The sequence below is a fragment of the Cordyceps militaris genome (assembly GCF_000225605.1).
Source record: "Cordyceps militaris CM01 unplaced genomic scaffold CCM_S00001, whole genome shotgun sequence".
Classification (NCBI taxonomy): Eukaryota; Fungi; Ascomycota; class Sordariomycetes; order Hypocreales; family Cordycipitaceae; genus Cordyceps; species Cordyceps militaris.
Window position 1 is genome coordinate 5,204,044 of NW_006271969.1, and position 25,559 is coordinate 5,229,602.

General features: G+C 55.1%; 11 protein-coding genes across 11 annotated transcripts; 6 read left to right on the top strand and 5 right to left on the bottom strand.

Annotated features, from left to right (window-relative positions):
* Positions 1-145: 145 nt before the first annotated feature.
* Positions 146-1,427, top strand: CCM_01614 (uncharacterized protein; the record flags this gene model as incomplete). Its single annotated transcript, XM_006666769.1, has 2 exons — positions 146-282; positions 371-1,427. The coding sequence occupies 2 exons, from the start codon at positions 146-148 to the stop codon at positions 1,425-1,427; spliced, it is 1,194 nt and encodes a 397-aa protein (XP_006666832.1).
* A 695-nt stretch (positions 1,428-2,122) lies between these two features.
* On the top strand, positions 2,123-3,133 carry CCM_01615 (glutathione S-transferase, putative; the record flags this gene model as incomplete). Its single annotated transcript, XM_006666770.1, has 3 exons — positions 2,123-2,157; positions 2,331-2,719; positions 2,778-3,133. 3 exons carry the CDS (start codon positions 2,123-2,125, stop codon positions 3,131-3,133), a joined length of 780 nt encoding a protein of 259 aa, XP_006666833.1.
* A 347-nt stretch (positions 3,134-3,480) lies between these two features.
* CCM_01616 (uncharacterized protein) lies at positions 3,481-6,081 on the top strand (the record flags this gene model as incomplete). The annotated part of the gene is made up of 1 exon (XM_006666771.1): positions 3,481-6,081. One exon carries the CDS (start codon positions 3,481-3,483, stop codon positions 6,079-6,081), a length of 2,601 nt encoding a protein of 866 aa, XP_006666834.1.
* Positions 6,082-6,417: 336 nt separating this feature from the next.
* Positions 6,418-7,582, bottom strand: CCM_01617 (MIND kinetochore complex component Mtw1, putative; the record flags this gene model as incomplete). The annotated part of the gene is made up of 2 exons (XM_006666772.1): positions 6,418-7,443; positions 7,520-7,582. 2 exons carry the CDS (start codon positions 7,580-7,582, stop codon positions 6,418-6,420), a joined length of 1,089 nt encoding a protein of 362 aa, XP_006666835.1.
* A 515-nt stretch (positions 7,583-8,097) lies between these two features.
* On the top strand, positions 8,098-9,389 carry CCM_01618 (uncharacterized protein; the record flags this gene model as incomplete). The annotated part of the gene is made up of 2 exons (XM_006666773.1): positions 8,098-8,184; positions 8,256-9,389. The coding sequence occupies 2 exons, from the start codon at positions 8,098-8,100 to the stop codon at positions 9,387-9,389; spliced, it is 1,221 nt and encodes a 406-aa protein (XP_006666836.1).
* A 331-nt stretch (positions 9,390-9,720) lies between these two features.
* Positions 9,721-10,730, bottom strand: CCM_01619 (translationally-controlled tumor protein; the record flags this gene model as incomplete). Its single annotated transcript, XM_006666774.1, has 5 exons — positions 9,721-9,805; positions 9,860-10,160; positions 10,207-10,287; positions 10,313-10,424; positions 10,716-10,730. The coding sequence occupies 5 exons, from the start codon at positions 10,728-10,730 to the stop codon at positions 9,721-9,723; spliced, it is 594 nt and encodes a 197-aa protein (XP_006666837.1).
* Positions 10,731-11,931: 1,201 nt separating this feature from the next.
* Positions 11,932-13,529, bottom strand: CCM_01620 (Protein kinase-like domain; the record flags this gene model as incomplete). Its single annotated transcript, XM_006666775.1, has 6 exons — positions 11,932-12,096; positions 12,143-12,270; positions 12,356-12,521; positions 12,585-12,877; positions 12,924-13,264; positions 13,321-13,529. The coding sequence occupies 6 exons, from the start codon at positions 13,527-13,529 to the stop codon at positions 11,932-11,934; spliced, it is 1,302 nt and encodes a 433-aa protein (XP_006666838.1).
* An 819-nt stretch (positions 13,530-14,348) lies between these two features.
* CCM_01621 (uncharacterized protein) lies at positions 14,349-14,921 on the top strand (the record flags this gene model as incomplete). The annotated part of the gene is made up of 1 exon (XM_006666776.1): positions 14,349-14,921. One exon carries the CDS (start codon positions 14,349-14,351, stop codon positions 14,919-14,921), a length of 573 nt encoding a protein of 190 aa, XP_006666839.1.
* Positions 14,922-15,027: 106 nt separating this feature from the next.
* CCM_01622 (uncharacterized protein) lies at positions 15,028-17,138 on the bottom strand (the record flags this gene model as incomplete). Its single annotated transcript, XM_006666777.1, has 4 exons — positions 15,028-15,608; positions 15,666-16,293; positions 16,353-16,504; positions 16,679-17,138. 4 exons carry the CDS (start codon positions 17,136-17,138, stop codon positions 15,028-15,030), a joined length of 1,821 nt encoding a protein of 606 aa, XP_006666840.1.
* A 1,786-nt stretch (positions 17,139-18,924) lies between these two features.
* On the top strand, positions 18,925-20,037 carry CCM_01623 (sphinganine hydroxylase Sur2, putative; the record flags this gene model as incomplete). The annotated part of the gene is made up of 1 exon (XM_006666778.1): positions 18,925-20,037. One exon carries the CDS (start codon positions 18,925-18,927, stop codon positions 20,035-20,037), a length of 1,113 nt encoding a protein of 370 aa, XP_006666841.1.
* Positions 20,038-20,619: 582 nt separating this feature from the next.
* CCM_01624 (uncharacterized protein) lies at positions 20,620-25,136 on the bottom strand (the record flags this gene model as incomplete). Its single annotated transcript, XM_006666779.1, is given in 10 exon segments — positions 20,620-20,654; positions 20,970-22,428; positions 22,583-22,927; positions 22,947-23,050; positions 23,103-23,303; positions 23,714-23,860; positions 24,326-24,433; positions 24,583-24,662; positions 24,732-24,916; positions 25,011-25,136. The coding sequence occupies 10 exon segments, from the start codon at positions 25,134-25,136 to the stop codon at positions 20,620-20,622; spliced, it is 2,790 nt and encodes a 929-aa protein (XP_006666842.1).
* Positions 25,137-25,559: the final 423 nt, after the last annotated feature.

Below are 25,559 nucleotides of genomic sequence, written 5' to 3' on the forward strand. Positions count from 1 at the left end.
TTGACGGCTAGGTATGTGTGTAATAAAAAAAAAGTTGTTTAGCAGCCACATAATTAAAAAAAAAACGCACTTGTTTATTCTTCTTTCATTTTATTAGTCGTGCAGTTTCACAGACGTGCGAGGTTGCGAGCAACAGCAAGATGCAATGACGGAAGACCCGTCGCCGACTTACACCGTGAGCGGGATCCACTGGTTTGCGCTGTCCGCTACGATTGCGCTGCTGTGCTGCATCTGGTGGGTGTCGGAAGTGCCCAGTTTGTTTGCGCCGGGCCGGAGGAACACGTTTACGCCAGAGCCGGGATATGCCCCCGGATACGACCCCGGATATACCCCCCGGATATGCCCCCGGATACGGCCTTGGGTATGAAAGCGACGAGGCGCGGCCGGCGGTGCGGAAGCAAACATCTTCGGGATTGGGAAACTTTGCCCGCAGTGTCATGTGGAGCTGCCTGCGCTCTCTGCAACCCGGCTTCGTGGTCCAACTCATCCGGCGCTTCGAATACAATCACAAGTTATGGGCCGTGCGATACTACTTTGGGCCGGGCACGAGCTCCGAGTATCTCCCTCGACTGAGCGCGGCGGGCTACATTGGCGCCGTATTGACCGAGATGACACCGCTCGTGATCCAGGCCGTGCTCATCTACGTCGGCTCCACGGCATTCGATCAAAATGGGAACCTGCTCATCCAGTTTTGGATCATCGGCCTCCTGCCCAGTGCTGTGACGGGGCTGTGCATGATGCTGACCAGCTGCCTGCCGAGATCTGCCTGGCGGGCGGCTTCCGTCGTCTTTTTCCTCAGTTTCCTGGCCCTGACGGCATCGTTGATCGTCGCCGCCGTCTTTACCGCGAGCGGCTACGGTCCCTTTAAATACAAAGCCGTCTTTGGCATCGTCATGGCCGTGGCGTGGCTGCTGCACATGGTGCTCTCCATTGTCGTCGGCTTCCAATGCAGCAAGGGCGTGCACTGCATCGCGCTGCTGCTGACTGCGGCACTCCGCGTCGCGCCCATGATTCTGCTGGCCGTCCCGCGGGGCACGCACACGATGCCGTACCCTGGCATCAACCCGCTGGCCTTTTCTATTGCGATTAGCGTGGTGGCCGGCGGCATTGTGTTCGCGCTGGGAGCCACGGCGCTTGTGCGGTGCCCCGTCTGGGACCAGCGGCATGTATTGACAAGGCGTCGGCGACGAAACGTGCGCGATCCGCGCCGTCGCAGGTATAACGATCCGCGCCGTCGCGAGAATGACGCGCACGGTGGGGGAGGAGGAAGCGGTGGAGGGGGTGGTGACGGAGGAGGCTGGAGTTTTGACGGCGATGGTGGTGATGGCGATGGCGGTGGTGATGGAGGAGGTGGTGGTGGTGATGGCGGCGGCGGAGGAGGAGATGGCGGCGGCGGCGGCGGCGGTGGCGGTGATGGAGGCGGATAATTTGTACCCGTACTCTGTGGCTCTTGTGATAGGAGTCTTATCGATCATTGATCAATGTTTGTGATAATGCATCTCTGTGACTTGGGATCTTTCTTTGGAAGGAGACGGCTGCAGGTGGCTGATGTTAGAGTTGCTGGACAGTTCGACACGATTGATTGCGAATGGATTGGATGCTAGTCGGAGATGAGTTTGTGAATTGGCAAGCCCTGATGGTGATGACTTTGATTTTATTTCTTGTTCTTCATCTTCCTTTTAGATTTCATAGGCAGGTAGTGACTGAAGGAAGATTTTGAGCTTCCGTTTGTACCAGCAACCAACCAACTGCCAAAGCGGAGCTGCCAGCCCAAGCAAGCATGTGAAAGCTTCAGCTTTGCATGTTGCGTGCCGTCGTCATTTCCCCACGTCATCTGGCAGATTCTGCTCTCAATTTGGATACCAATATCGACACCGACCCCGGACGCCGCTATCCGGAATGAATGGCTCCGAAAAGGAGTACGACCAATCGTGACGAAATGCACTTGCACTGGGACGCGCTAGCAAATCGCCCTCCGTGGAACCTCGGCCCTTTCTGCGGATTGTCAACAGATCGAGCCCCAGCAAATGGATGAGTACCGTGTTTTCTGTCCTACATTAGCTTTTATCCGTCTGTAGGGTTTCTTATTCTTCAACTACACATATTCTAAACCTATTTGAAAATGTCTACGGAAGAGGCCAAGGTCAAGCTCTACTGGTCAGTTCCATCCCTGGTTGCTTAGCCCTTGCAACAGCGAGCAAGAAGACCAGCTTCGTTTCTCATCCGATGCGACAAGCTCCTCCTCTGTTCGCCTGCGGCCACGGGCCAAAACAGGCAAAGGAAGACACCACATCCAGAATCGGGAGCTAACCGCGATATTCCGCCCGCAGGCTCGACCAGTCGCGCTCCCAGCGCATCCTCTGGCTCCTCGAGGAGCTCAAGGTCAACTACGAGGTGGAAATCTTCCACCGTAACAAGCAGACGTTCCTGGCGCCTCCAGAGCTCGAAAAGGTGCACCCTCTCGGCAAGTCACCTGTCATCGCCATTACACCTCCCGGCGCCGATGCCAAGCCCATTGTCCTCGCCGAGAGCGGGTGGATGACGGAATACCTCTGCACACACTACCCAGAGGGCGAGCGCCTCGTTCCCAAGCGCTGGCGGGAGGGCAAGGAAAACACCATTGGCGGCGAGACAGAGGCCTACCTTCGCCACCAGTATTACCTGCACTATGCCGAGGGCACCTTGATGCCCTACCTGGTCATGGCGCTTGTCATTGGCCGTATGTGCCCCTTCCCTTGACCCTTGACTTGAATCGTGTTGTTCTAACCAATGCGCAGGCCTCAAGGGCAACGACATCCCTTTCTTCGTTCGACCCATCACCTCCATGGTAGCCAACAGGATCATCTCCTTGTTCATCGCCCCCAACATCAAGAAGAATCTCGGCATGCTCAATGATCAGCTTTCCACTTCGGGCGGCAAGTTCCTCTGCAACGACCAGCTGACCGCCGCTGATATCCTGATGAGTTTCCCTCTCGTCGCGGGCAAGGCTCGCTTCAAGGATGTCGTGCCGGACTGGGAGCAGGCATACCCACGTGTTGCCGAGTATGTCCAGACTCTAGAGAACAGCCCGGGCTACAAGAAGAGTGTTGCCAAGGTGGAAGAGTTGGACGGCAAGTTCTCGGCTTCGCTTTAGAGTGGGCACGCTGTAGAAACGGCGGATTCCGCAATGTAGTTATCTGTTGGGATATCGGTGCAGTTGAAAGAACAAAGTCTATTAATAACTATGAAATAAATATCACTATAATAATAAAGCTCTGCTGATCTTGGCGAAAATGACAAGCTGACAGGCAACTGGTAGTGGGTTCCACCAAAATGCTGGAGGGATCCACATCGGAATCTCAACTCCAAATTCATCAGAGCCTGTCTGGACAGCAACCGACCTTCTTGCGCACCTCGACTGGCGCGCGGATCCTTCTTCGGCCGACGGACGACCCGAGCAGCGGCTCATAGAGGCTCGACACTTGTCTGAGCATCGACGCCATGCTCTCGTCACGCGCTGTGTGCTGGAGATGCACCTCACAGCTTCGCACCCACGCTCGCCAGCCGATCGCCAAATTGACTTTCTCCTCCCTCGCCGATACCACACGCAATGACCAATCTCAGCGAGTCTCACAGCCTGCTGCTAAGGGGCGGCGGACGCCGCATCATCGAGATGGGAAGCAGAGGCCCAAACACAGTGGCGCGCGCGTGCCGCCCCAGTCAGATGTATCAGCTTTTGACATGTTTAATCAGATTGTCAATGCCAAAAATACCGAATGGACAGGCAAGCCGGTCGCCATCCTGCCCAACGACAACCTGGCCGGAACGAACGCGGTCTCCGAAATTGATATAACCTTCATGTTGAGCACCCTGGTGGCACGGAAAAACGAGACCGTCAAGCAACGGCTCAAGACGTTCGAGGAGTCCCTCTGGCCCCATTTGCGCACGTACGGCACCAATTTTCCGGCACCCGTATCGCAACTCCTGAAAGATTTCATTTACGGCGCTTGCAGAGACGAGATTCAACATGGACGAGCCTTGTCCTGCCTCGAGCTTGCCCAGCTCGCAACTCGTGTGGGCATCACAAATCCGCACATCCCCAACATCATGGCTCTAAAGATATGCCACGTCTTCGCCACCCACAAAAACTCCAGCTCTCATCGCACATTTCTAGCCCAGAGTTTATTGGAGCTCTGGATGCACGTGTCGCAAATGTTGCGCCTCCCTGAGAAGGATCGGCCTCTGCGGCTGGCACTGCCGGACAAGGTTGAATTTGTAGTTGGCCTTAGGAGTGCGCCAAAATCGAGTACCGGGGTGCTCGACGACGGTAGCGTTACTCCGGAAGCTTTTCTGGACGCTCTGTTCCCTCACTTTGAAAATGGCCGGGCGAGAGAACTGATGGACGGTCTTCTAGCGACGTTGTGCTTTTGCTCCGACCCGCGGTATGTCACGGAGCATGTACAAAGAGATTTCGCACCATTATTGGAGCTGGCAAGAATTTTTATCTGCGAGTACAGCCGAAGCGCCGAATCAATGCTGCAACAATTTCCCCATCGGGTTATCCATCATGCCGTCCCCTTTCCAACAGAGAAGTCCCATGAACTTCAGGCATATATCACAAACCAATGGCCCACGCTCGTTCAATTCCTAAATACCGAAAAAATGCCATGGCGTAAAGGCGGTGCTACATCTGAGTCAAAAGTCAGCCTGGTACAAATCCACAGGCGACTGCGCAAGGCATATGAAGAACGCAATAAGCCGGGAGTACGGACCGTCTGGGCCGAGCTATACCAAAAACAAGCCGAAAACCCGAGCCTGCGCTCTGCTGTACAAGCCAGGCCTGAATTGATGGACTTTGTCATCTTTGTCGCCTGCGCACTGCGACTAGACTACGAGTACAAGACGGCCGTGGAGACGATGGCCAAGCTGCAGATTCCCCTCACTCTCAAGACATATACGAGCATGATGCACGGGTGGCGGCTCTGTAAAGATACAAGAAAGATTGATGCGTTGTGGGATCAACTCGAACGCGCAAACGTGCGCCTCGACGTACCGATTTGGACGGAGCGCCTCGCAGCGTACATTCTCAAAGGGAAGGTTGGCATATGCATGACTGCGCTCGCAAAGCTGCAAAAAGACTGGGATGACGCGGTTGAAAGCGACAGCGTCGCAGAAAGTGGTGCGGTGCAGCCAAGCATCGAAATGGTGAATGCCTGCATCAAAGGTATCCTGGAGATTGACCCGCCGGCGGCCAAGGTGCTTCTCAGCTGGGCGCACAATAACGGCATCAAACCCGACATTAGCACCCACAACATCATCCTCCGCCGCGCCTTTGCGACGGGGCCGGACGACGTCGCCTGGATCATGGATCTGATGGAGAAGAACGGCGTGGAGCCGAACCAGGCGACCTTTGTCATCCTGATTGAAGAGATGCTGGCGCTAACCGGCCAGGACTCGCCTGAGGCGCAGGTCGAGGCCGTCCACCAAGTATTTGCCGACCTGGCGCGATCCAAATTCACCTTGACCTCGGAGCTCTACGCCAAGGCCCTGCACGCCGTTGCCTCGCTAGCCCACGCCTCAGACGCCGCCGTCGAGGCAGTACTCGCGCACCTGCGCCACCAGAAAGTCCGCATCAACCCGTACATGGTGACGATTCTCATTGAGCGCTCTCTCCAGCTTAACCCGCACTCGTTTGCGCCGATCGAGGCGCTGCTACGCAAGTACCAGATGACCGATACGGATCGTGGCGACCAGACGCTCTGGGAACGCGTGATTCGCGCCGCCGCCATCACGGGCCAACCGTACGTGGCGCTCGCGCGCTTTGACGAGCTGGCGGCCGCCGGCCGCCCCGTCACGTCGCTGCCGTGCCTCAATGAGCTGCTGCGCGCGCTCGTGGCCGAGGGCGACGGTGCAAATGCGCGCCGCGTCGTCGACGCGGTGCTGCATGATAAGATGGTGGCGCAGGCACAGAGGGGCCCCCATGGAGACGTGGATGACGCGCGCTTCTGGAAGCATCATTTTTGGTACATTGCCAAGGAGAATAAGCTCCTAGACGAGGCCAACATGCCGGGCGGGCTGCATAAGCTGATTGAGCACTACTGAGTGGTGCTGTTGTCACCTGTATAATTTGTACACTATTTTGGCTCATATATAGCCTATCCTCCGCGTTGTTTCTACGCCATGCGGACAGATCTGATAGTAGATTAGCATACTCAATACCATGTACATTTACCAGCGTCTAGCTCTCCCGTCCGTGATGTTTTCCCATTGCGAGGTGTAGCATTCGTTGTATATTCAACGCAAATAACCGTGTGCCGTTCCCATAGTGATAGACGCCAATATCCCGCTTTTGCCCCAAATACAAGTTTACTATACAAATGACTATACAAATGACTATACAAATGACTATACAAATGTGAAGTTGGCTGCCCGCGACACTCACGACTGCACCATGCTCTCGTCTTCGTCGTCTCCCGCCGCAGCCGGCTCGTCGTCCTCGGGCGGCTGCTGCGCGCCCAGGACCGCCACCACCGTCTCTAACCCATCCAGCTCCTCACGCGCCATGCCCCTCCCCGGGCCCTGCCACTCGCCGTCGCGCACCTCGCCCGCGGGTCCAAGCTCCACGCCGGCCACCGTCTCCAGGTACTGCCGCGACGCGCTCTCCACATACTCGGCGCGTTCCCGGCGCCAGCTCTTCTCCTTGTGCTCCTGCTCCTCCTCCTCCTCCTCGGCAGCCATGTCCGGCAGCAGGGCCCGCAGCGTCGACGACAGGGACCGCAGCGTGTCCAGCTGCGCGAGGGTAAACTCGGTCGTCGTGGCAATGGGCCGCTCCGTGCCGCCCTCTTCGAGCGTGCCGCGATCATGCAGGAATCCAAGCACATTCGTCTGCTGCTGCTGCGGCGCCGCCGCCGCCCCGTCTTCCGTCTTGACGGCCGTGGTGGTGGTGGTGCTCTTGACGCCGACGGCAGCGCGCAGCGTCTGCAGGAGCGCCTCGTTGCGCACGCGCTCCGTCTCGAGCGCGACCTGCAGCGCCTGGCTGGCGTGCAGCCTGCGGCGCAGCTGCGTGACGGACTCGAGACTCGCGGGGGCGTCGGCGGTGGACGGGGCGAAATCGAGGCCGCGGTAGTGCGCGAGCGTCATGTACGGCTGGTCGTCGGGCTTGACGGTGAGGATGTTGCGCATGACGTAGAGCTCGAAGATGTCAAAGTTCTTGTCGATGGAGGCATTGAGCAGCGTCTCGAGCTGGTGCGTGCCCTGCTCAATCTCGCGCTTGGCGGCCGCGGCGGGGTCGGCGCTGCTGCCGCCGTTGGTGTCGGCGGGCGGCGCCGTGCCGGGGGCGCCGCGCTTCTTGGAGGGCCCGAAGCCGATGCTGTGCGGGTTGAGGCCGGTGAGGGCTGTCTCGACGGCGCCGACGGCGCGGTCGGCGAGAACGTTGACGGCATTGATGATGTCGTCGAGGAGAGACTGGAGGGGGTTATGTGGCGGTTAGTGCCGAGTTGGGGGAGAGGCTGCTGCAGCTGGAAGGGGGGGAGAGGCGTACGACGGGAGGGTAGCTAAAGTGCTCGGTGAGCAGCTCGTACTCGGCATTGTCTGGCGCCGACATGGCCACGGCCGTTTTGTTCAGGTGTTGAAGGAGGGCAATGGTGCGGGTGGAAGCTTGCGACAGAACGAACGCGCCGTCGTTGAGCAAGACGCGTTGGTGGGCTGCAGAGCGTGTAAAGCGGTAGTGATGCGCCGGTGATGGCCCTGCTTGTCTAGCGCCGGGTTTGCAGCGTATTGTGGTTGTGAGGGATGGAAAAATTGGACTCGAATTTGAGAAGAAGATTATTATAATTTAGTTTGAAGTACAAAAAGCTGCATGTGCAAGTTTCTAGAAGCTGTTGGTGTTGCTCAACCAGTGGGGTCCCAGCAACCTTTGCCCAAGGTCCAAGTCCAAGCCTCCCCGCAGTGCGTAATCCGTAATCGTCATTCCACCTTTCACCAGCCAACACAACATAACATGCGCATTCTCCTATCCCACGCGATCACCCAACGCCTCTGATCCGATATCTCTTACATCCTACAAATTGTTATTTTTCTTTCAAAAGTTGCTGCTTACAAAACCACACCACCACCAGCATGTCGAAATTCGGCGATTTAGTCAAGAATGGATGGCACCCTGAGAAGGAGGGCAAGAAGGAGGGCACCGGACTCAGAAACCAAGTGGTACGCAACCTCAACACCCGGCTGTCTCCCGTCTCCCCCTCCTTGACTGACACTCTTGTGCCCTTTTCCAGAAAGGCCTCGTCGGCCGCGGCGACGCCAAGGATGATCGCAACAAGGACCACGTCTCCCGACCGCTGCACACCCTGACTGACCCGTCGTCGCTGCCGCCCCCTCCACAACGTCGCGGCACCGGCCTCGCCGCGCCCACCCCAGCGGTGTCGTCGTCGGGCGGCGAGAAGCGCAAGGTCGTCACCGCGCCGTCAAAGTACCAGGATCCCCACGGACCGCGTGTCGAGCCGCCCGCCCGCGTAACCCGCGTGCCGGCGCAGGAGCAGGAGCAGGAAGAGGCCGAGCCAGCGCCACCCCGCCCATACCGGACCGACACCACCGGCCTGCGGACCGACCACTTGCCGCCGCCGCCAGGAAGGAGAGACGGCGCGGACGGGAGGAGCCCGCCTCCTTACAGTGCGGCGACCACCACCCGAGCCGTGCCGGCGCTACCCGGACGGGCTGGTGCCGCGCCGAGCTTGCCGCCGAGGCTACCACCGCGCGGGGCCGCCACACCTCCCTCTACAAGCCCGCAATCAACAGGAAGCGCCGGTAACGGCGGTGGTTCGCTGAACCAAGGCGCCGTGAGCCGCCTCGGCGCGGCCGGCGTGTCCGTGCCCGGTCTCGGCATCGGCAAGAGCAACACGGGCGGCAGCGGCAGCGACACCAACCACCTCAACGAGCTACAAAACCGCTTCGCGCGCTTCAACACCTCGATGACCACAGAGCCCGCCGCGGCCCCGGCGGCCAGCCAGGGCACGACGTGGGCGCAAAAACAGGCAGCGCTCAAGACGGCGTCGCAGCTGCAAAAGGACCCGTCGCAGGTGTCGCTGGCCGACGCCCGGGCCGCGGCCGGTACGGCCAACAACTTTCGGCAGCGCCACGGGGATCAGGTCGCGGCCGGGTACGGCAAGGCGCAGGCGTGGAACCAAAAGTACGGCGTGGCGGACAAGGTTGGGGGGTTCGCGCAAAAGGTCCAGGGAGGAGGAGGGGGAGGAGGAGGAGCGAATGGGGGGCAGGAGTCGGATACGGGCGCGGCCAAGAAGAAGCCGCCGCCGCCGCCGCCGCCCAAGAAGAAGCCGGGGCTGGCGGGGTCACCAACGGCGGAGGATGACGCGCCGCCTCCTATTCCCTTGTCGACACGGCCAAACTTTTAGTTGCTCCAACTCGCCTCTAGAAACCTTTTCGCTTGGAGGCAGCGGTCCCGTTTGGTCATCGTGGTTGAGAATGTCAGTTTCACCGTTTCACAGTCACTTGGCGTTTATAGCATAGCTTTGAGTACATGAGCATTTTGGGTCATCAATTCGTCCTTATTTTTGTCATATTCGAGAAAAAAAGGGCTAGATCCGGTGATACATCCGCCATTTGGTAAAAGACGAAAACAACGCCACGACTTCTTCTGGTCGGCTGTTTTATATATCCTCGACGGCAAAGCTATCCCAGTTGAAAAGGAGAAGAACAAGCCAAGGGACCTCGCAAGGTCAGACCTTAGACCTTCATCTCCTTGAGGCCGTGCTTCCAGACAATGATGTAAGGGGTGACACCATCCTCACGGTAGTTGAGGAGGACGATGCTACGAGGGGTCAGCAAGTCGCGTCTTGGATGGGGCAAGGGTCGATAAACTTACAGGCCATCGGGGTTCATAGACTCGCCAGTGTAGAACTCAAAGTCCTTGAAGTTGGGGAGGAGCTTCTCCTTGACGTAGACGGAGGCGCCCTTCTCAAAAGCGGTAATCTCCTCGGCGGGGGCGCCATTCTCGAGCAGTTTGGCCTTGACGGCCTTCATGTAGCCCTTGAGGTAGACGAGGTAGCCCTTCTTGTCGAACTGGGTGGACTGGAGACGGAAGGAGTTGACAATGTTGTTGACCTTGACGTCGGCATCCTCGACGCTCTCCTCGACCTCTTCGGCGGAGGCGTTGGCGCCAGTGTCTGGGAGGGGAAGTTAGTGGGGTGATTCGCGCTGGGTAGACGGCACTGTCGCTTATGCTGTTGATGGTGCCTCGCAGCATCTCCCAGCATTCCCACTGTTGTCTTTTGTTCTTCTCGCTCTTCTTCTCTTCATTCGGGGGGTATAGACGTACTGACAGAGATGGCGCCCTCGGTAATCATGGCGCAGTCAACCTCGTAGACAATGTCGTCGACGAGCTTGACATCGTACGAGTCGGCGACGATCTCGTCATCGGTGAGGATGTCCTATCGGCGCATCATGTTAGTCGAAGCTCATTCGAATAATATTTTTCCTTTGCTCTGTTTTTTTTTTCGCCCATCGTAGCGACAGGGGGAGGGTCCCATGTGCTTGGTGGTTTGGGAGAGGGGTTGGTGACAATTGGCGGGGTGCAGGAGGGGGGAAGGCGGCGAAAAAAAAAAAAAAAAAACTCGACAACTGAGTGGCGCGGGGTTCGGTCGGTCGCTGCAGATGCGCAGAGTTGGGCGAGAGCGTGGGGGGGGATGATGCACTTTCGGAGGTTCAGGAGTTTATCGTACCTTGTAGATGAGCATGGTGGGCGGTGTTGGTCGTGAGGAGGAGGGGAAAGAAAAAAGAAGAGGCCGTGAATAAAAGTAGTCGAGGTGGAGGGGGGAAAAGGGAAATGAAGAGCAAAAAGAGAGGCAAAAAGCGTGGATGGGCGGAAAAGTGGAGGGGCTGTGCTGGATGAACAAATGGGCGCTTGTCGCAGACAATTTTGGCTGTGTATGTAGTTTTTGCTTTGGGTAGAGGGGCAGTCTAGTTATTTTGGTGGGGTCGAGAACCTTTTCTTTCTTTAATTATGAAGTGCCATAATTTCTTCCTTGTTGCGCGCTCATAACGTAACTTATTGCAGTGGCGCTGCTCCTGGTGAAAATGGATAGGTCGCCCCTCTTTACTCTATCGATTGACTGTGGGGGATCTTGCTGCTCTCATATCACCAGCCCTCATCTGCCCACCACTCAGAGCGAGCAAGAGGGGGCAAGCATACAATAGGTAGAAACCATGGCCAACACGTCGTCACGCCAAACTTATCCTAGCGATGCTCCCCGAGGCCGCCAAAACTACGCAGTGGTGCCGTCTCACTTCCAGTCCGCCATCACAGCCTACCCTACAGACTACTTCGCGAATACTACGGCAAACAGTCGCTCTGCGCGCTCATGGTAGCCTTTCATCAAGTACCGTTGCTATTTCGGCTCCGAAAATGCACTTGATCGGTTCTCCCCGGTGGTAGCCTATCCAATTGTCGTTCCTCAGTTCGTCGGTCGCCTTCTACAAACCACCGATCCGAGTAAGATGTGATAGACTACTAGTAGCGGACCTGCCATACGGATAACACATCAAATTCCATCCTTCCATCAGACTTCGAGATCTTCCCCCGTACAACACGTGGCTGATGTGCATTACTTGGCATACAGAAACAAGGCATCCAGTCTCAGTCTCATGCAGGGTGTCAGTCGCGCATACCGAATCTGCCAAACCTGGTCTCAGCCGGCCACAAGTTAAAAATCGCCACCGTCTGCAGCAGCTATGCAATTCGAACCCAAGGACATAAAATCTCCCTTCTTGTGTGCCTTTGATTTTCTACCAGAGGCACGAACCTGGCGTGGAGTACAAATATTCGTCCGAATCCCATCAATAGCGACACTGTCACTATGCCAGCGGCAGAACCTGCCAAGGGCTACGCGAAAAAATACCGTATCATGTTGATACCCATAGATTAGGACGAGAAGGACCTTAAACCTTTCCTAGGTGATCATTTCGAAAGTGTCTTGATACAACCCACCAGACCCCACCGTATACAGAAACCAGAGCCTTGTGCATACCAATCCTTACCTTACTTCCACTCCTTGCAGCAATGATAGAGGCGACATTAATCAACATCGTCTGGCAACGTCCCCCCTTGCAAGAACGGATGCATGTAACCTTGCAATACTGTCAATCTTACTTCAGGAAGCCACCACACAAAACACTCAACGAAATTGAGAAATAGTTTTCTGTCCTCTCCCACTAGAGCTGTGGCTAAAGCATCGAATGTTCTCTCGGTGGGAACGGGGACCGGCCCAATCCATTTTCCTGAAGCAGAATATTGTGGTTAGAGAAAATATAAGTGAAGTAGCAGGTGTACGGTGGTAGGATGATGGCTTAGTAGACAGCTTACCATTGCTGTCCCAGTATTTCCTGGTTGCAGTGCTCTTTTCTAAGAATTCAGGAGGTGGCGGACCCATCAACGCAGTCATAGCTGCAAGATGGCAGGCATCGTTATGTTCTTGGGACTCGCTGTCGTATACTTGGAAGAGCTTCTCTTTCTCAAGAAGATCCCAAGCCTAGAAAACACTCAAGCAATTAGTAAAGGCAATGTGTAGGAATATTTGTAATGAGAAATTTACCAGTAATCCAACGCTCCACCTATCTACTGCAGAGTTCCATGGCATTCCTAGAATCACCTCCGGGGCGCGATATGGTATTGGCATAGCATTCCCGTGCTGCTCAGCGCCAATGCGTGCTTGCCCAAAGTCTGAAATGACCAGGGGTCCTCGGGCTCCTAAAATGTATTGAGAAACATGGATAATGGTGTCTTCTACTCGCTTTCGCGCACTGGGTGTGTCGATCTCGTTCTGTTCTACCCTTGAGAGAATTGAATCGTCTGTGAGCGCGATCAAAAGGTTGTCCGCATGCAGATCTATTTAAAAGCTGGTCAGTAGTCAAGTCAAATAGGATTAAACTACCAATGAACTTGCCGGTATGGAGTACATCCGCCTCAAAAAGAAAGTTCAGGCCTATAAGGACTTGCATCAGCGCGCCAGTAACGAATTGGCGCGGAAAGACACCCTCTTTCTGCAAGTTTTGGAATGTTTGCAAACTCGTTCCCAACGGCTCCATAACAAGCACGTCATGGTTGCCAGCTGGGCCACTTATTTGAAAGGATTCGTGACTCCGACGGACATGATCATAGCCGAGTTCAGTTGGAGTGTTTGACGGGGCGCTCGCAAGATGCTTGTACACGCGAAGTTCCTGGTTGTGCAGCAAGGTATTTATATACACTTTAAGAGCCCAGTATTTGCCGTCCCTAAAAAGGTCAGCCATGTGCTATATTGCTGGCAAGCTTGCCTCATGTGGACGGACCGAAGATCGCGAGCTAGCCAAACAGTTGAGTTTGTGCCGTATCCAAGTTTAGCGACAACCTGATAGTGGACATGTACGACGTCTCCTATTTGCATCGGGTAGTATTCCTCTCGGACGTAGAATGGAAGTTTCTCTTCTTCGAGCTTCTGACCTCGGCCTACTACTTCGAAACCAGTTGTGGGAAACTGGCGTGGTCGTTGGAGTGCCATTCCGTCCGTTTTCTTAGCCGAGTGTGTCATGACACGGCTAAAATTCAAGAATGGCTGGGACAACTGCGTCCGTGAGAGAATCTGTAAGAGACGGCATGGTTGTTGACGAGGAAGCATGACAGTGAGAGGGGGTTGGAGAATTAATTAAGGGGTCCATGTCTTGTATGTAACTTATAATAAGTCTGAACGGATTTTGGACACTTGCTGGCTTGACCCGCTTTTTATTGAGTGCTGTCTGTGGTGGTGCTACAGTAAACAGAGAGCCTCAGAGCCTGAGAGCCAGGTAGGTAGCTATCGCCTTGGTACTACAAATTACCCTACCTTATATTAATTAGATCGGTACTAGACAGGTTTCTTGATTTATAATTTTCCCCTTTCACCACGCTGTTAGGCTGCTATTATGTGTTAAAAAAAAACTCATATATTTTATATAAGCCGTGTCAGACACCTGACAGCGTTGTGACAGGGGAAAATTAGGTTGAACGGAAAACGTTGCAGTGCCCTGTCACGGAACAGGCCTCACGCGCGTAGGTAGGTAGCTCATGCATCTATATAACTTTGTGGCCAGAGACTGTTTCCTAGAGCCATCCTTTAGACCCTTCAAGCTTACAAATAGTGATGTGTCGAATGAAAGGCATAGATAATAGGCAGCTAGAGTGTATAGTAAGAAGATGACTCGGCTACGAGTCTGAATTGTGCACATGAAACGAAGTGACTCGTTCTACCCCGCACTTTAAACAATGCCATCCCATCCCCCCCACTGCCTACAAAATGTCGAAATCAACCTGGGCACACGTTCAGTCTAGACTATTGTCAGTCATGCCTCTATCCACGCCCGCTGATGGCACCGAATCAAGCGCCGAGCCAACCACGACCCCGGGCGTGCCACCCAACGACGCGCCGACGCCCGCCACCCAAGAAGATGGATCCATCAGAGCATGGTTCGAATTAGCAAAGGCCGTCCGAACCAACGACACACACGACCCGACGCCCGGCGACACCGTCCTCATCGTCGACAAGACCTACGCTCGCGTCCTGGCCTGCCATCCCGGGCGCCACCTGCTCCTCGACGACATTACCGAGTACGACAACACGCAGGCCGTCCCCGAGCGCTGGACCTGGCTCTGCACCCAGTCGGACAACTTCATCGGGTTCCGCAACCTCGCCGAGGACAGCTTTCTCGGCCACGACCTGTGGTGGAACATTGCCGCCCAAGGCACCGCGCAAAAGGGCTGGGAGCACTTTGTGCTGACCAAACAGCGCGACGGCTACCACATCAAGAGCCCGTTTTGGGGGTCGCTGAAACCGCTGGCGGCGCGCTTGGATGGTGCGGGCATCGAGGCCGGCCAGCCGGACGGTACGTTGTGGGCGTTTGTACGAGTCAGCGAGTGAGTGATGGTGGGCGTTAGGAACCAGAGCAAGGACCGAATTTGTACTGTATTGCTTCATGACCTGATTGTGTAGCATCCGACAATCGCTGCTCATGCTCTCGTGCACGCTAACACACCTCCCATACTTGATTGCCCATCGCTATCAAGCGATTAAAAGCCTCATCGCGGTTGGGAACCGCATCGAGATGATGGCATTCACCACTCAACGTTGTCAGCTTCAGACCATTTACAGATTCCTTATCCAGCGCCCACTGCACAAAGTGCTTCGTCTTTAAGCTCATTCCATCCACTTTGGAAATGTCGGCGATATCATTCACCATGACGACCCAAGCCGTGTTCAAGTTCTCGTCATGGCTTTGCCACGCCACAGACGCCGTCGCTGCCACCGTCGTCAAATGGAGGTATCCCACCTCACCATTGCAAAGTGCCGGGAATCTGTACGGTCCAGCATCGGGCACCTGCCGCGTGGTCTGCCCGAGATCAAGCCGCGCTTGCGCATGCGTGTCGCCCCGGCTCGCGCGCTTCTTGTCCACTTTGTGAAAGAGGTTGACGAAGCGCTTGGAATTGTGCTTGATGAATCCCATGAAGCGCTCTATATTCTTCGATTTGGGTTCGTTGTCGTCGTTTTGGACTGTGCCGCCGTCGGGATCTGGTTGGATCGCTTTTTGGGTTTGTTCGTGGGTGGCTCCTACATGACGTGTCAGCTGTCAAACTATTTATCCATGAAAATCGTCACGTTGCGCACCTAGGATCGGCACCCTGTCGGCATCCGCTATAGCTTTCATCTTTGGAGAGTCATGTGAAACGGGAGGGGGAGGAAGCGGCGAACTGATTCGTTCGCCAACACGAAGCATGGTGATGGCAAGTTGTGCATTCGTGGGCACTCCCTTCAAAACCGAGTTACGAAGTTTGCCGTAATTACGCCAACTAGGACAATGCTTATCAAGCAAGTCGTAGGCTCGTCGGATGATTGGTTTGCCAAAAAAGACGAAACCAAAGAAGAGTTCTAGGCTCTTGATCATGGTCTCCCGCGACAAAATAGCCATTATCAATGCCGGCGCTGCAAGACAGATGGCTAGCCGCAGTCTAGAGTCATTACTTGGAAATAAGGGCGTCGGATGCATCACGTTTCCAAATCGTTCCCAAGTATCGATGAGCTCAAACAACATGTCTAGCAGCGGCTTTGGGTCAAAATCCTCGATCGCGTGTTTCATGGGGTCCGCTGTTTTATCCATGTTTGCGCCTTGTCCGTCCTGGTCAGTCTTGCTTTTCGCGCTTGCGATCTTGCCACTCAGTTTAGCCAAGCCTGGGGAAGGGTCATCTTCAGGTGCGCTCTTGTCCTGATCTTTGTCCGAGGTTATGCTCATGATCAACTAAGAGACGGGATCATCAGCGTTGCACTTCCTGTCGTACTCTCGAGGTGTGCACATACCTTGGAAAAGCTGGCGATGAAGCTGTGTGCTTCCTGCTCGACGGCTTCGCCCTTGTGGCTCTCTGGCGCCCCTGTAATGGTTGTATCCGTCGCCATGACACCCGCAGGAGGCATCTGGACGCCGCCAGTTGTAGCATCGACGATGGAGGGAGCTATAGGGGGGAAACACAACGGTCTCGAAGAAGGGAAAATAATCACAACCACGAGGAAGAAGAAAAGAGTCGGCACAAGTAGATTAGCAAGCCATGCGACAAGATACAGCGATAGAAAAGTAGACGTTCTATGTGGCTCGCTCCAAGCTCGCAGTCGAGCTATGTGCTTGTAACAAGCAAACAACCCGATGATGACTGTCATGTATAGACGTGCAAATTGGGCTTGAATCTGTTCTGGCGAGGTCTGCCCGTCTTCAGCTGACACCATGTCGAGGTCGCTTAACGGACAGTGCTTCGTGGCCTTGACGCGAAAAACCAAGAGGTTGAATCGGCGGATCGCCATCCACGCATCCTCTTTTGAGATGCCCAGGATACGAGGCTGAAACGCCGCGTCCGAGTCTCCGGCCTGGGCATGGCCAGTGTTTACGCCATCTCTTGCGGGAACTTGGTCCAGTTGATGCACTTTGGCTTCTGCCACAGCATGGCTGATGGTCGGCGCATCATTCTCAAGCGCTTCCAAGCGCGCAGATGCGAGTTTCTCACGAGAGGCAGAGTCAAACGCAGGTTCCGGGTCCGAGGGAATAGAGAAGTCTAATGACGAAGCCATGGAAAAGAGGTATCGAGGGCGGCGCATGTGAAGGGGGAGGATTGGCCATGGCCAGCTACTCTAAGAAAAAATATATGTCTAGGCGAATTTCGCATCTCGACTGCTCATGACAGCGTCACCAACGGCACGGCGACTTGAAGCCTGAAGCCCTTGACGTCACGCTATGAAGGTGTCCAACGCTTGTGCACGGTATGGACTTCTGCCACCGCCGTTAAGAGTGTATCGTTCAAGATGGTGCACTGGACCGGTTACTGTACATAGGATGGCATTTTGCGGCTGAAAAGGAGCAGAAAAAGACGAGAAGACGGGCTAGCCACTGGACAGTAGACTCTGCGTCAGAGTGCGCCTCTACATGACATCATGGCTTGCCACCCACCTTACCACTTATCGTTACTCTGTACGTTATTTCTGAGCAAGAGCTTTTCGTTGCTAGCTGCAGGTACGGCTTCTTCATTGCGCGTGTGTTTGTCGGCAACGTCTTCCTGCCGCTGATGCAATTTGACGGCGTGGTGATACTATGTGCTTTCGAGCAGTCACCAAGTCGCAATAGTCAAGGTATCATCAAACTCGGCCGCGACATGCCTGATGTATATGCTCCTCGTTCAAAGGTACCAAGCAATTGTCGTGATTCTCGACTGTTTGTGGCGGGCGATGGACGCCAGGCGTAATTTGTCGGGAGAGGTAGCGCTGGCGCAGGGAGGCTGACACTGCAGGTACGTACCGAATTATCAGATTCGAATGCCTGCTAGGGGGACGAAGCGCAGGGGATAGAGTGACACATGCCTCTACTACCTGGTAGGTACCTAGGTGGTGGAGGTGGAAGTCGGATTGCCGAGTGGTGTCATTTCCCATTTCCGGGCCAGGAAAAGATGCCTGATTAAATTATGAACAGGCCCAAGGCTCTTATGGTGGGCTTGGCGGGCACAACCACGTCATCTATTCGCCCCAGTAACTACCTGTTAGTCATCTGTATCCGTACGTTGACCAGTATCGACCGCAGGTAGAACCTGGGATTTAAACTACCTATGTAGTTATAACGTATATTCCTCTTGCATTTGCATTGCTGGAATTAACTAGTTGACCCATTCCATCTGGTGAGATGACCACCAGTTAGAGCTGCAACTGCTGGGCCACTTTTTGACGGAGGCGACATCTCCGAGCTTCCGGTCCGAACCAGGAAATAGATCCATTTTAAAAACAAAGAAACATGCGACTAAAATTCACAGTCATGATTACATGTAGTTAGCAGACACGGAGTACATGGCAGAGTACATCAAGAGGTGGCAGTACTCTTAGCGTTGGTGGCTTCATCACTGACGAATGCAGTACAAGCAGTAACTACAAGCAGTACCATAAAAATAAGTCGCCCCTGCCGCCCTGTGCAGTGCGTGCCAGCAAAGGCCGAGGGCATCTTGAGTGAATCAAGCGATCCACCCCCAGCTCTCTTTTCTTCCCTCTTTCATCCAACGGCTCTTGTCACCTCTTTTTCATCAAACGGCTCTTGTAACACTCCTTTTTTTCGCCTCTTCACAATCGACACATTCCAATCTTCCGACTCCAACCTCCAATCCCGACCGACCGACGATTCCCACCCCGTTGGACGGACTGCGCCCGATTGAATCCCATTGTTTCCGAAACATCCACCCGCTTGCACCACCACACTCCTTTTTTTCGCCACCAGTATTTTTTGCATGGTGATTGCCTCACCGCGGGACAAAACGCGCGCGCGCCATTTCGCTCCATCCCCCTCACCACGACTACGCAACACCATACGTACACCGAATAGCATCACACCAGCATACAGCCGGCAGCAATGGTCAACGCCACGTCGGCTAGCCTCTCGTTGGCCGCCTCCATGGCCAACAACAAGACACTCTTCGACACGGCCCTGCCACCCCTCCCCGCCTACTCGCTCTCGCCCCGCCCCGACTTTTTCCCCTGGCTGCCCGACTTTTGGCTGTCCTTGGTCGCCCCCGTCATCGTCTACTGGGTCATGAGCCTCGGCTTCCACCTCGTCGACACGCTCGACCTGTTCCCGCAGTACCGCCTACACACACCCGAGGAAATCACGAGTCGCAACCACGCCTCGCGCTACGAGGTCGCCCGCGACGTCGTCGTCCAACAGCTCATTCAAGTCGTCACCGGCGCCGCCCTGCAGCTCGCCGACCCTCCCGAGTATATCGGCAAGGACGGCTACGATGTCGCCGTCTGGGCCACGCGCGTCCGGCTCGCTCAGCGCGCCGTGCCCGGCCTGCTCGGCCTCGTCGGACTCAATGCTACCGCCATTGCCAAGAACATGGCCCCAGCGCATCCCTTCCTCGCCGGCGCCCTCGCTGGCGGCTACTACCCTTTTCTCAAGACCGACGCCCAAGTCCCCGTCTTTGCCCATTGGGAGCTCGCCCTCGCCCAGCTCATCTACTACTTCCTCGTCCCAGCCCTCCAGTTCTTTGTCGCCGTCTTCATCCTCGACACATGGCAGTACTTCTTGCACCGCCTCATGCATATCAATCGCTGGCTGTACACGACGTTTCACTCGCGCCACCACCGCCTCTACGTTCCCTACGCCTACGGCGCCCTCTACAACCACCCCTTTGAGGGCTTTCTTCTCGACACGCTCGGTGCTGGCATTGGCTTCAAAGTCACGGGCATGACCACTCTTCAGGGCACCTGCTTCTTCACCTTTTCCACCATGAAGACGATTGACGACCACTGCGGCTACGCTTTTCCCTGGGACCCACTCCAGCTCATCACCAACAACAATGCCGCCTACCACGACATTCACCACCAAACCTGGGGTATCAAGACCAACTTTTCCCAGCCCTTCTTCACCTTCTGGGACGGTATTCTCAATACAAAGTACAAGGGCGCCCGCGCCGACCGCCTCGCCGACAAGAAGCGCACTGCTGAGAAGACGGCTGCGAAATAAAGCCCGAAAGGCGACTTGTTACGACTGCTGCGTTGACTCTTTTCTCCTCTAGCCTATCGCTTTCAGTACCATGCTGAGTGGGGGTCTACTGTTTTATGAATTGGTTCTTTTTTCTCATCTACTTTTTCTCTTTTTGGATGACGAGGTTCGGTCGGGTTTGGTCTGCGTTGTTTTTTTGTCTCCCGCTTTTGCTGCTGCAATCTCACCTCATTTCGAGCCTCATTCGTTTCTTTTTTTCTTGCACCGAAATGGATGGGTTGCGGCAAACGAAGAATCATAATACTATAATGATGTGCGGCTTTTTCCTTCTGGCTTTTTGCAGAAACAGTCACACTACTACCCATATTGTACAGAGCATCCTTTCTCTGTGTCATGCTACTTGGCATCTTCTTCCCCCTTCTTGTATCATACTTTTCCTCCTCCTCTTCTCCTCTTGTTTGGGGTTATACATGTCTGGACTCGAGCGGTTTCCCCCCCCACCCTTACACTCTCGTCTTTTATAGCATGGCGATGTCATTGGGACTGTGTGAACAGTAATTTTGTCTTGTTTTCTTTTTATATAACAGCGAATAAACAAACAGTTCATCTAACCATGTCTAAAGTGTCCTGCTGCGAGTCTAGATGGGTTGAATTATGTACATGTTCTAGTAATATTATTATATGTTCTAATGATCATCTGTACCGGCTACGCCTGACCAGCGTTGCGTAGCAAAAAAAAAACAGTATCCAATATAACACCGGTAATGGTAGTCATGGCACCAGCAATAGCAAATAGGTATCAATCATGCAAAAAAAAAAAAAAAACGTAAGAGAAACTGGCCCTGCGCGCCTCGCGCGGTGGCATGAGGCCAAAATAAAAAGAACCAAACAGGGATATACGTCATGGCATCATCAGCTCTGATGACGGCTCGTAATCGAGTCAACCAGCCAACTGAGCTCATGCCCAAAGTCATCAAGACCGACGAGGCTCGAGTTCAGCAGGTTGGAGCCGCCGCCGCCACCACCGGCGCCGGCACCCACGGGCCCGCCGTTTGGTCGCGGCAGCAGCAGCGGCGAGTTGATTGCGGCAAAGCGCAGGCTGGGAGAGAGGGCACTAGCATCGCTATCCGCCGCGGGCAGCTTGTCCGCGGAAAAGGCCAGCGGCGGCAGACGATACCGTGAAAAGGACGCCGTGGACGGTGCCTTGACATGGTTGCTGATAGCCGCGGTGGCGGCGTCGGCGGCCATCTCCTCGTGCTCGGAGCACGGAGAACGCTCGTCCACATCATCGTCATCATGGGATTCATCGTAAAGTATTGACAAGTCGCCCGACGTGGGGAATTCGCACAGGGTAGAAAATTCGCAGGATGCGAGAGAGGCGGGCGAGTTCATGCAGCTGGACAGGGTGGACGACGCACACGCCGAGGGCACAAAAGTGTCCCGCACCGAGAGAGCCGGACTCCCTGGCATTGATCGCTGCGCAAATGGAGGTTGCGGCACTGATGATAGGAACAGCCCTGTGGAAACGTCCTTGCTCGTCGGCTCTGGGCCCCCGGACAACGACATCACAGTCTGAGCTGAGGACCTTGTGGCCGTGGCCGGCGATGCATCTCTTTTGAACGGCGGAGGGGAGAGCCGGGTCGTAAATAGCGGTTCCTCCACGGTGTACAAGGCCAGCTTCTCTGCAGCTGCCACAAAGTTGTCGTCTTCTTCTTCGTCAACGGCGTACAAGGACAGCTCATCTGCGGCTGCCCCAAAGTTGTCGTCGTCTTCCTCATCAACTTGCTCCTCCTCAACTTGCTCCATTACGAAAACGTCAAACGTGGGTGTGCGAGAATGGACCGACGCCGCGAGGCTGCCGCGGGAAACCGGCCGCACTGATGTGTCAATCTCGGCGACGAGGAGTCGACGAAGCGACACGGGAGAAATGTCGCGCGTGCGAGACCCTTCTGACGGCGTCTGCGGCCGAATGTCGTAGTTGGAGGAGGTGGATGCGAGGCTTCGATGATCATCGTTGTTGTTGAGCGGGCGGTCGCGGCTCTCCAAGGAGCGACCGATGAGCGTCTTGTTGAAGAAGCGCCGCCAAGGAGACTTGATGGGAGAGCTGGCCGAAATCGGGCGCTCTTTGGATAAGACAAAGTTGGTCGCAAGGGCGGGAGCAGCAGTACCCGTGCGACGGGTAGACAGGTCGGCATGGGAAGGGGCAGCAGGTTGCGGTGTGATAAACTTGGCGCGCGGATCCATGGTTCGAAACTGTTCTTGAGACAAGGACGTGAGGGAAGCACAGCGGGTGCGACTGGGAGCTTCCTTGGGTATATATAGCGTATTAAGCTTCTGACCTGGAAGAAAGGGACAGGTTGTTGTGGAAGGCATTTTAGGATTGCAGGTTTCCGTTGAGCCGTTCAACTCGTACTGTATAAGGCGGGCGCATTAGCCTCGGAGAAGCTTGGGCAGCAAAATGAGCAACGGGCCACGACTTGCGCAGGGTGGTCCTAGCTGTTGGCAAGGTGGGGGGTCCGGATGTGGCGGTTGGTGCTGAAGAAAAGCAAACGAGCAAGGAACATACATAATAATAGTACGTGTGGCCCATGGCGAGACCGGTGTGCGTCCTGTATCGACTGCCAGCGCCGTCGCAAACGTGGTCTTGGAGGGAGTGGCAGCCTCGCCAGTGGCCGCGACCGCGCCGGGCATCACGGTCCATGGGATAAGATGAGGAAAAATTGTCCCACGAACCAATCAGATGGACAGTGGCGACTGATGGATCCGTCTCACTATGCGTAGAAGCCCCATTGTCAGCAAGATGGAATAACGTCGTGGAAAGCGAATAGAATGAAGAGTCGGGTATGGGAATGCCAACGGGGAAATTGGAATCTTGATTGGGCCGACGGTGTCGGGTGCTCGCGCCCGGTGGCTTGAAGTCGTTGACTTACAAAGCCGGCGAGGCAAGCAAACAGTCCATCAGACCCCAAGCTGTCAGCACCCACTTGAGCACGGAGATGTTTATCGTTTGCTAGATGCCAATAATATCGCTTGACTGCTCCAATCAACAGCCCCGCGCATGCTTCCATCTGCATCGATCGACAGACCGAGTCCAGCCACAACGGCCGGCGACGGCAGAGCGACGCTCGTCTGACGAAGGGGGGCAAGCTGCATGAGACTGACGGCATAGCGATGACTGAGGCGAATGGTGCGCAGCCTGGTGCATAGTGCATAGTTGTCCTGAATAGCGCGCCTCTGCCGTTGAGTAGACAACCCGCGATCGGTCGCGCCTCGTCCATGGAGGGCAACTATTCGATGGAGCAAGCTCGATTGCGATTTCTGCAGCGATGCAGGACGATAGGCGGTTAAACCCGACGTCACTGGCAGGCAGTATTGAAGGGGTCGAGGAACAAGCAAAAATGCGAGACAATATTCGGGCGACAGGGCTCAGGGTTGCCAACGACTTACAGAAGGAATGCGACTAGAGTCCGCGAGGGATCCATAGCGGCGATGGAGGCAAGCGCCTCACTTGGATGTAATGCAGAACGAGTTGAGAAGGGAGTTGAAAATGGGTAAAAAGCGTCCGACGAGGGGATTTCTGTTGATAGCCACTGCTATAAAGCCAATGCAATGCGGCCATGCGCGTTACTCGAGACTCTCTCCGTACCGGCCGGGCGCGAAATTTGTTTCGGAATCCTGGAAGGGCACCCCAGCATACCGGGGTGCAAGGCCTTAATTTGAGGGTATAAGACGAGAATAATATGAGATTGGTCGACGAGGAAAAAGATGAAGATGGGAGAGGAAGAGAGGCGCAAGCCAAGTAGCAAGATGTTGTGGTTTGTTCCGCAATTGGCAATGAGCCTGGCTGGGCGTAACGCTTCCGGCTAGTCGTACGATTGAAGTCGTCTGGACGATGTGGTTGTTGGTGAGAGTGGAAGAGGTCTCGTCTGCGACGGCAACTCAACAATACAAGAATGAAGCGCGATCACACAAGCGAGATGAAATTTCAAGAAAGGGAGAAAGAGAAGCACGGTGAGGGGATTGGGGTGATCTTGACCTGACTGACAATCTCAGCTCTGGCTCAGCTGGGTGACATTCGGTACCTGAATCATGGGTCCTGTTGCTGGGGGCGCAAGGCATGCAGTGTCGGCGGGACAGCCTGGTTGAGAAGCGAGGTGGACGAATTGGACAATTGACGATTGAACTGAGAGAGGGAGATGCGGTATAATAATACGAATAGAGGGAACGCAAGCTCGTGATGGCGGCATGTGTCACGGACAATTAACCAAGACTCGGGTCCCAATTTGGGATGAAATAGAGAGCATCATACAGAGTACAGAGAGAGAGAGAGAGAGAGAGCACAGATACTGGTACTGAATTGTGACGATGAGCTCTTTTTTGAGGGAAATGCCGTGGTTGTTAGCAGGACCAAGGTAATCTTAAAAGGTGGACTAGTCAGTTGGAGCTTGGGCCGTTGTCACAGAACGAACGATGCGAGGCGGCGCCGTGGTACTCGGTACAAGTGCAACCGTACGAATACAAACTGCAGACACAAAATGATTAGTATACGAGTGTTATGAATCGAACAGTGCATCTCTGGGGGGAGGGTTGTACTGCTTTTCTTCATGCACGCTTTGCTGCCCATTCCAGACTTTTTGCTCCGTTTGCTGCAGAGGGGAACGCGCAGCCCGCCGCATCACGGTGAGAAGCGTCCATCCCGAACGCGCGGGAGAGACGCATCCATCGGCCCCCCCCCATTAATCAAGCCAAAACGCATTGATGTGCTGGCTTTGGAGAGAGCGCATGTCAAGCTGAAGAGAGGGGCGGGAGGGTGGGTGGAGGGCGGGCCAAGAATAAGTTTTTGGTTGCGGTATGTAGAGGAGGGAAGCAATCCTGTCGAGATCTTCATCGTGGCCATTGGCTAGAAGTTGGCGGGAAGAGAAAAGTGGCGCGGGCTCGAACCTAGCGAAGGCTGTTGTGGCTCAGGCCCCCCATCCCAGTGTGGCTTAGCGTACATGTGGGATGCCTGCACGCGGCCAGCGGGCTGTGCCGGGGGGGGATGGTCGTCCATTTGGTCTCCTTCGGCCGGTCCAGTGCTTGCAGTGCGATGCCTCATGCTTGATTGATGACGCGCCGGCCATGCTTGCAGGGTGCCCTGGCAATTTGGAGCCTCCGAAGCGATTGGCTGTCAGTGGTTTTGGGGGCAATTTCCCCGTGGCGACGCAGTGATGCTCGGGCAGTTCCAGCTGAAGTATCAATACTCAATACAAGGAAAATTATATTAATAGCCATGTATATCATCCTTCATATTAATACCAGCAGACGTCCCTACTCGTCAGGGAACATCACCGTCACGCCGGTGTAATCCATGACCAGTGCTTGCCTTCCCCTTGTCCCCAAACCCATCTCCCACCAACCCGCTACCCAAGACCGCCACAGCTTGCCCCATCTGGTTTCGGCCGAACATCCCGGCCGCCTTCTCGGGGAATACTGAGACTACGGAGTACAGCCGACATATTTCAAGCAAAAAAGAATTATCCTGTTTTGAATTCTCCCCATTGGAC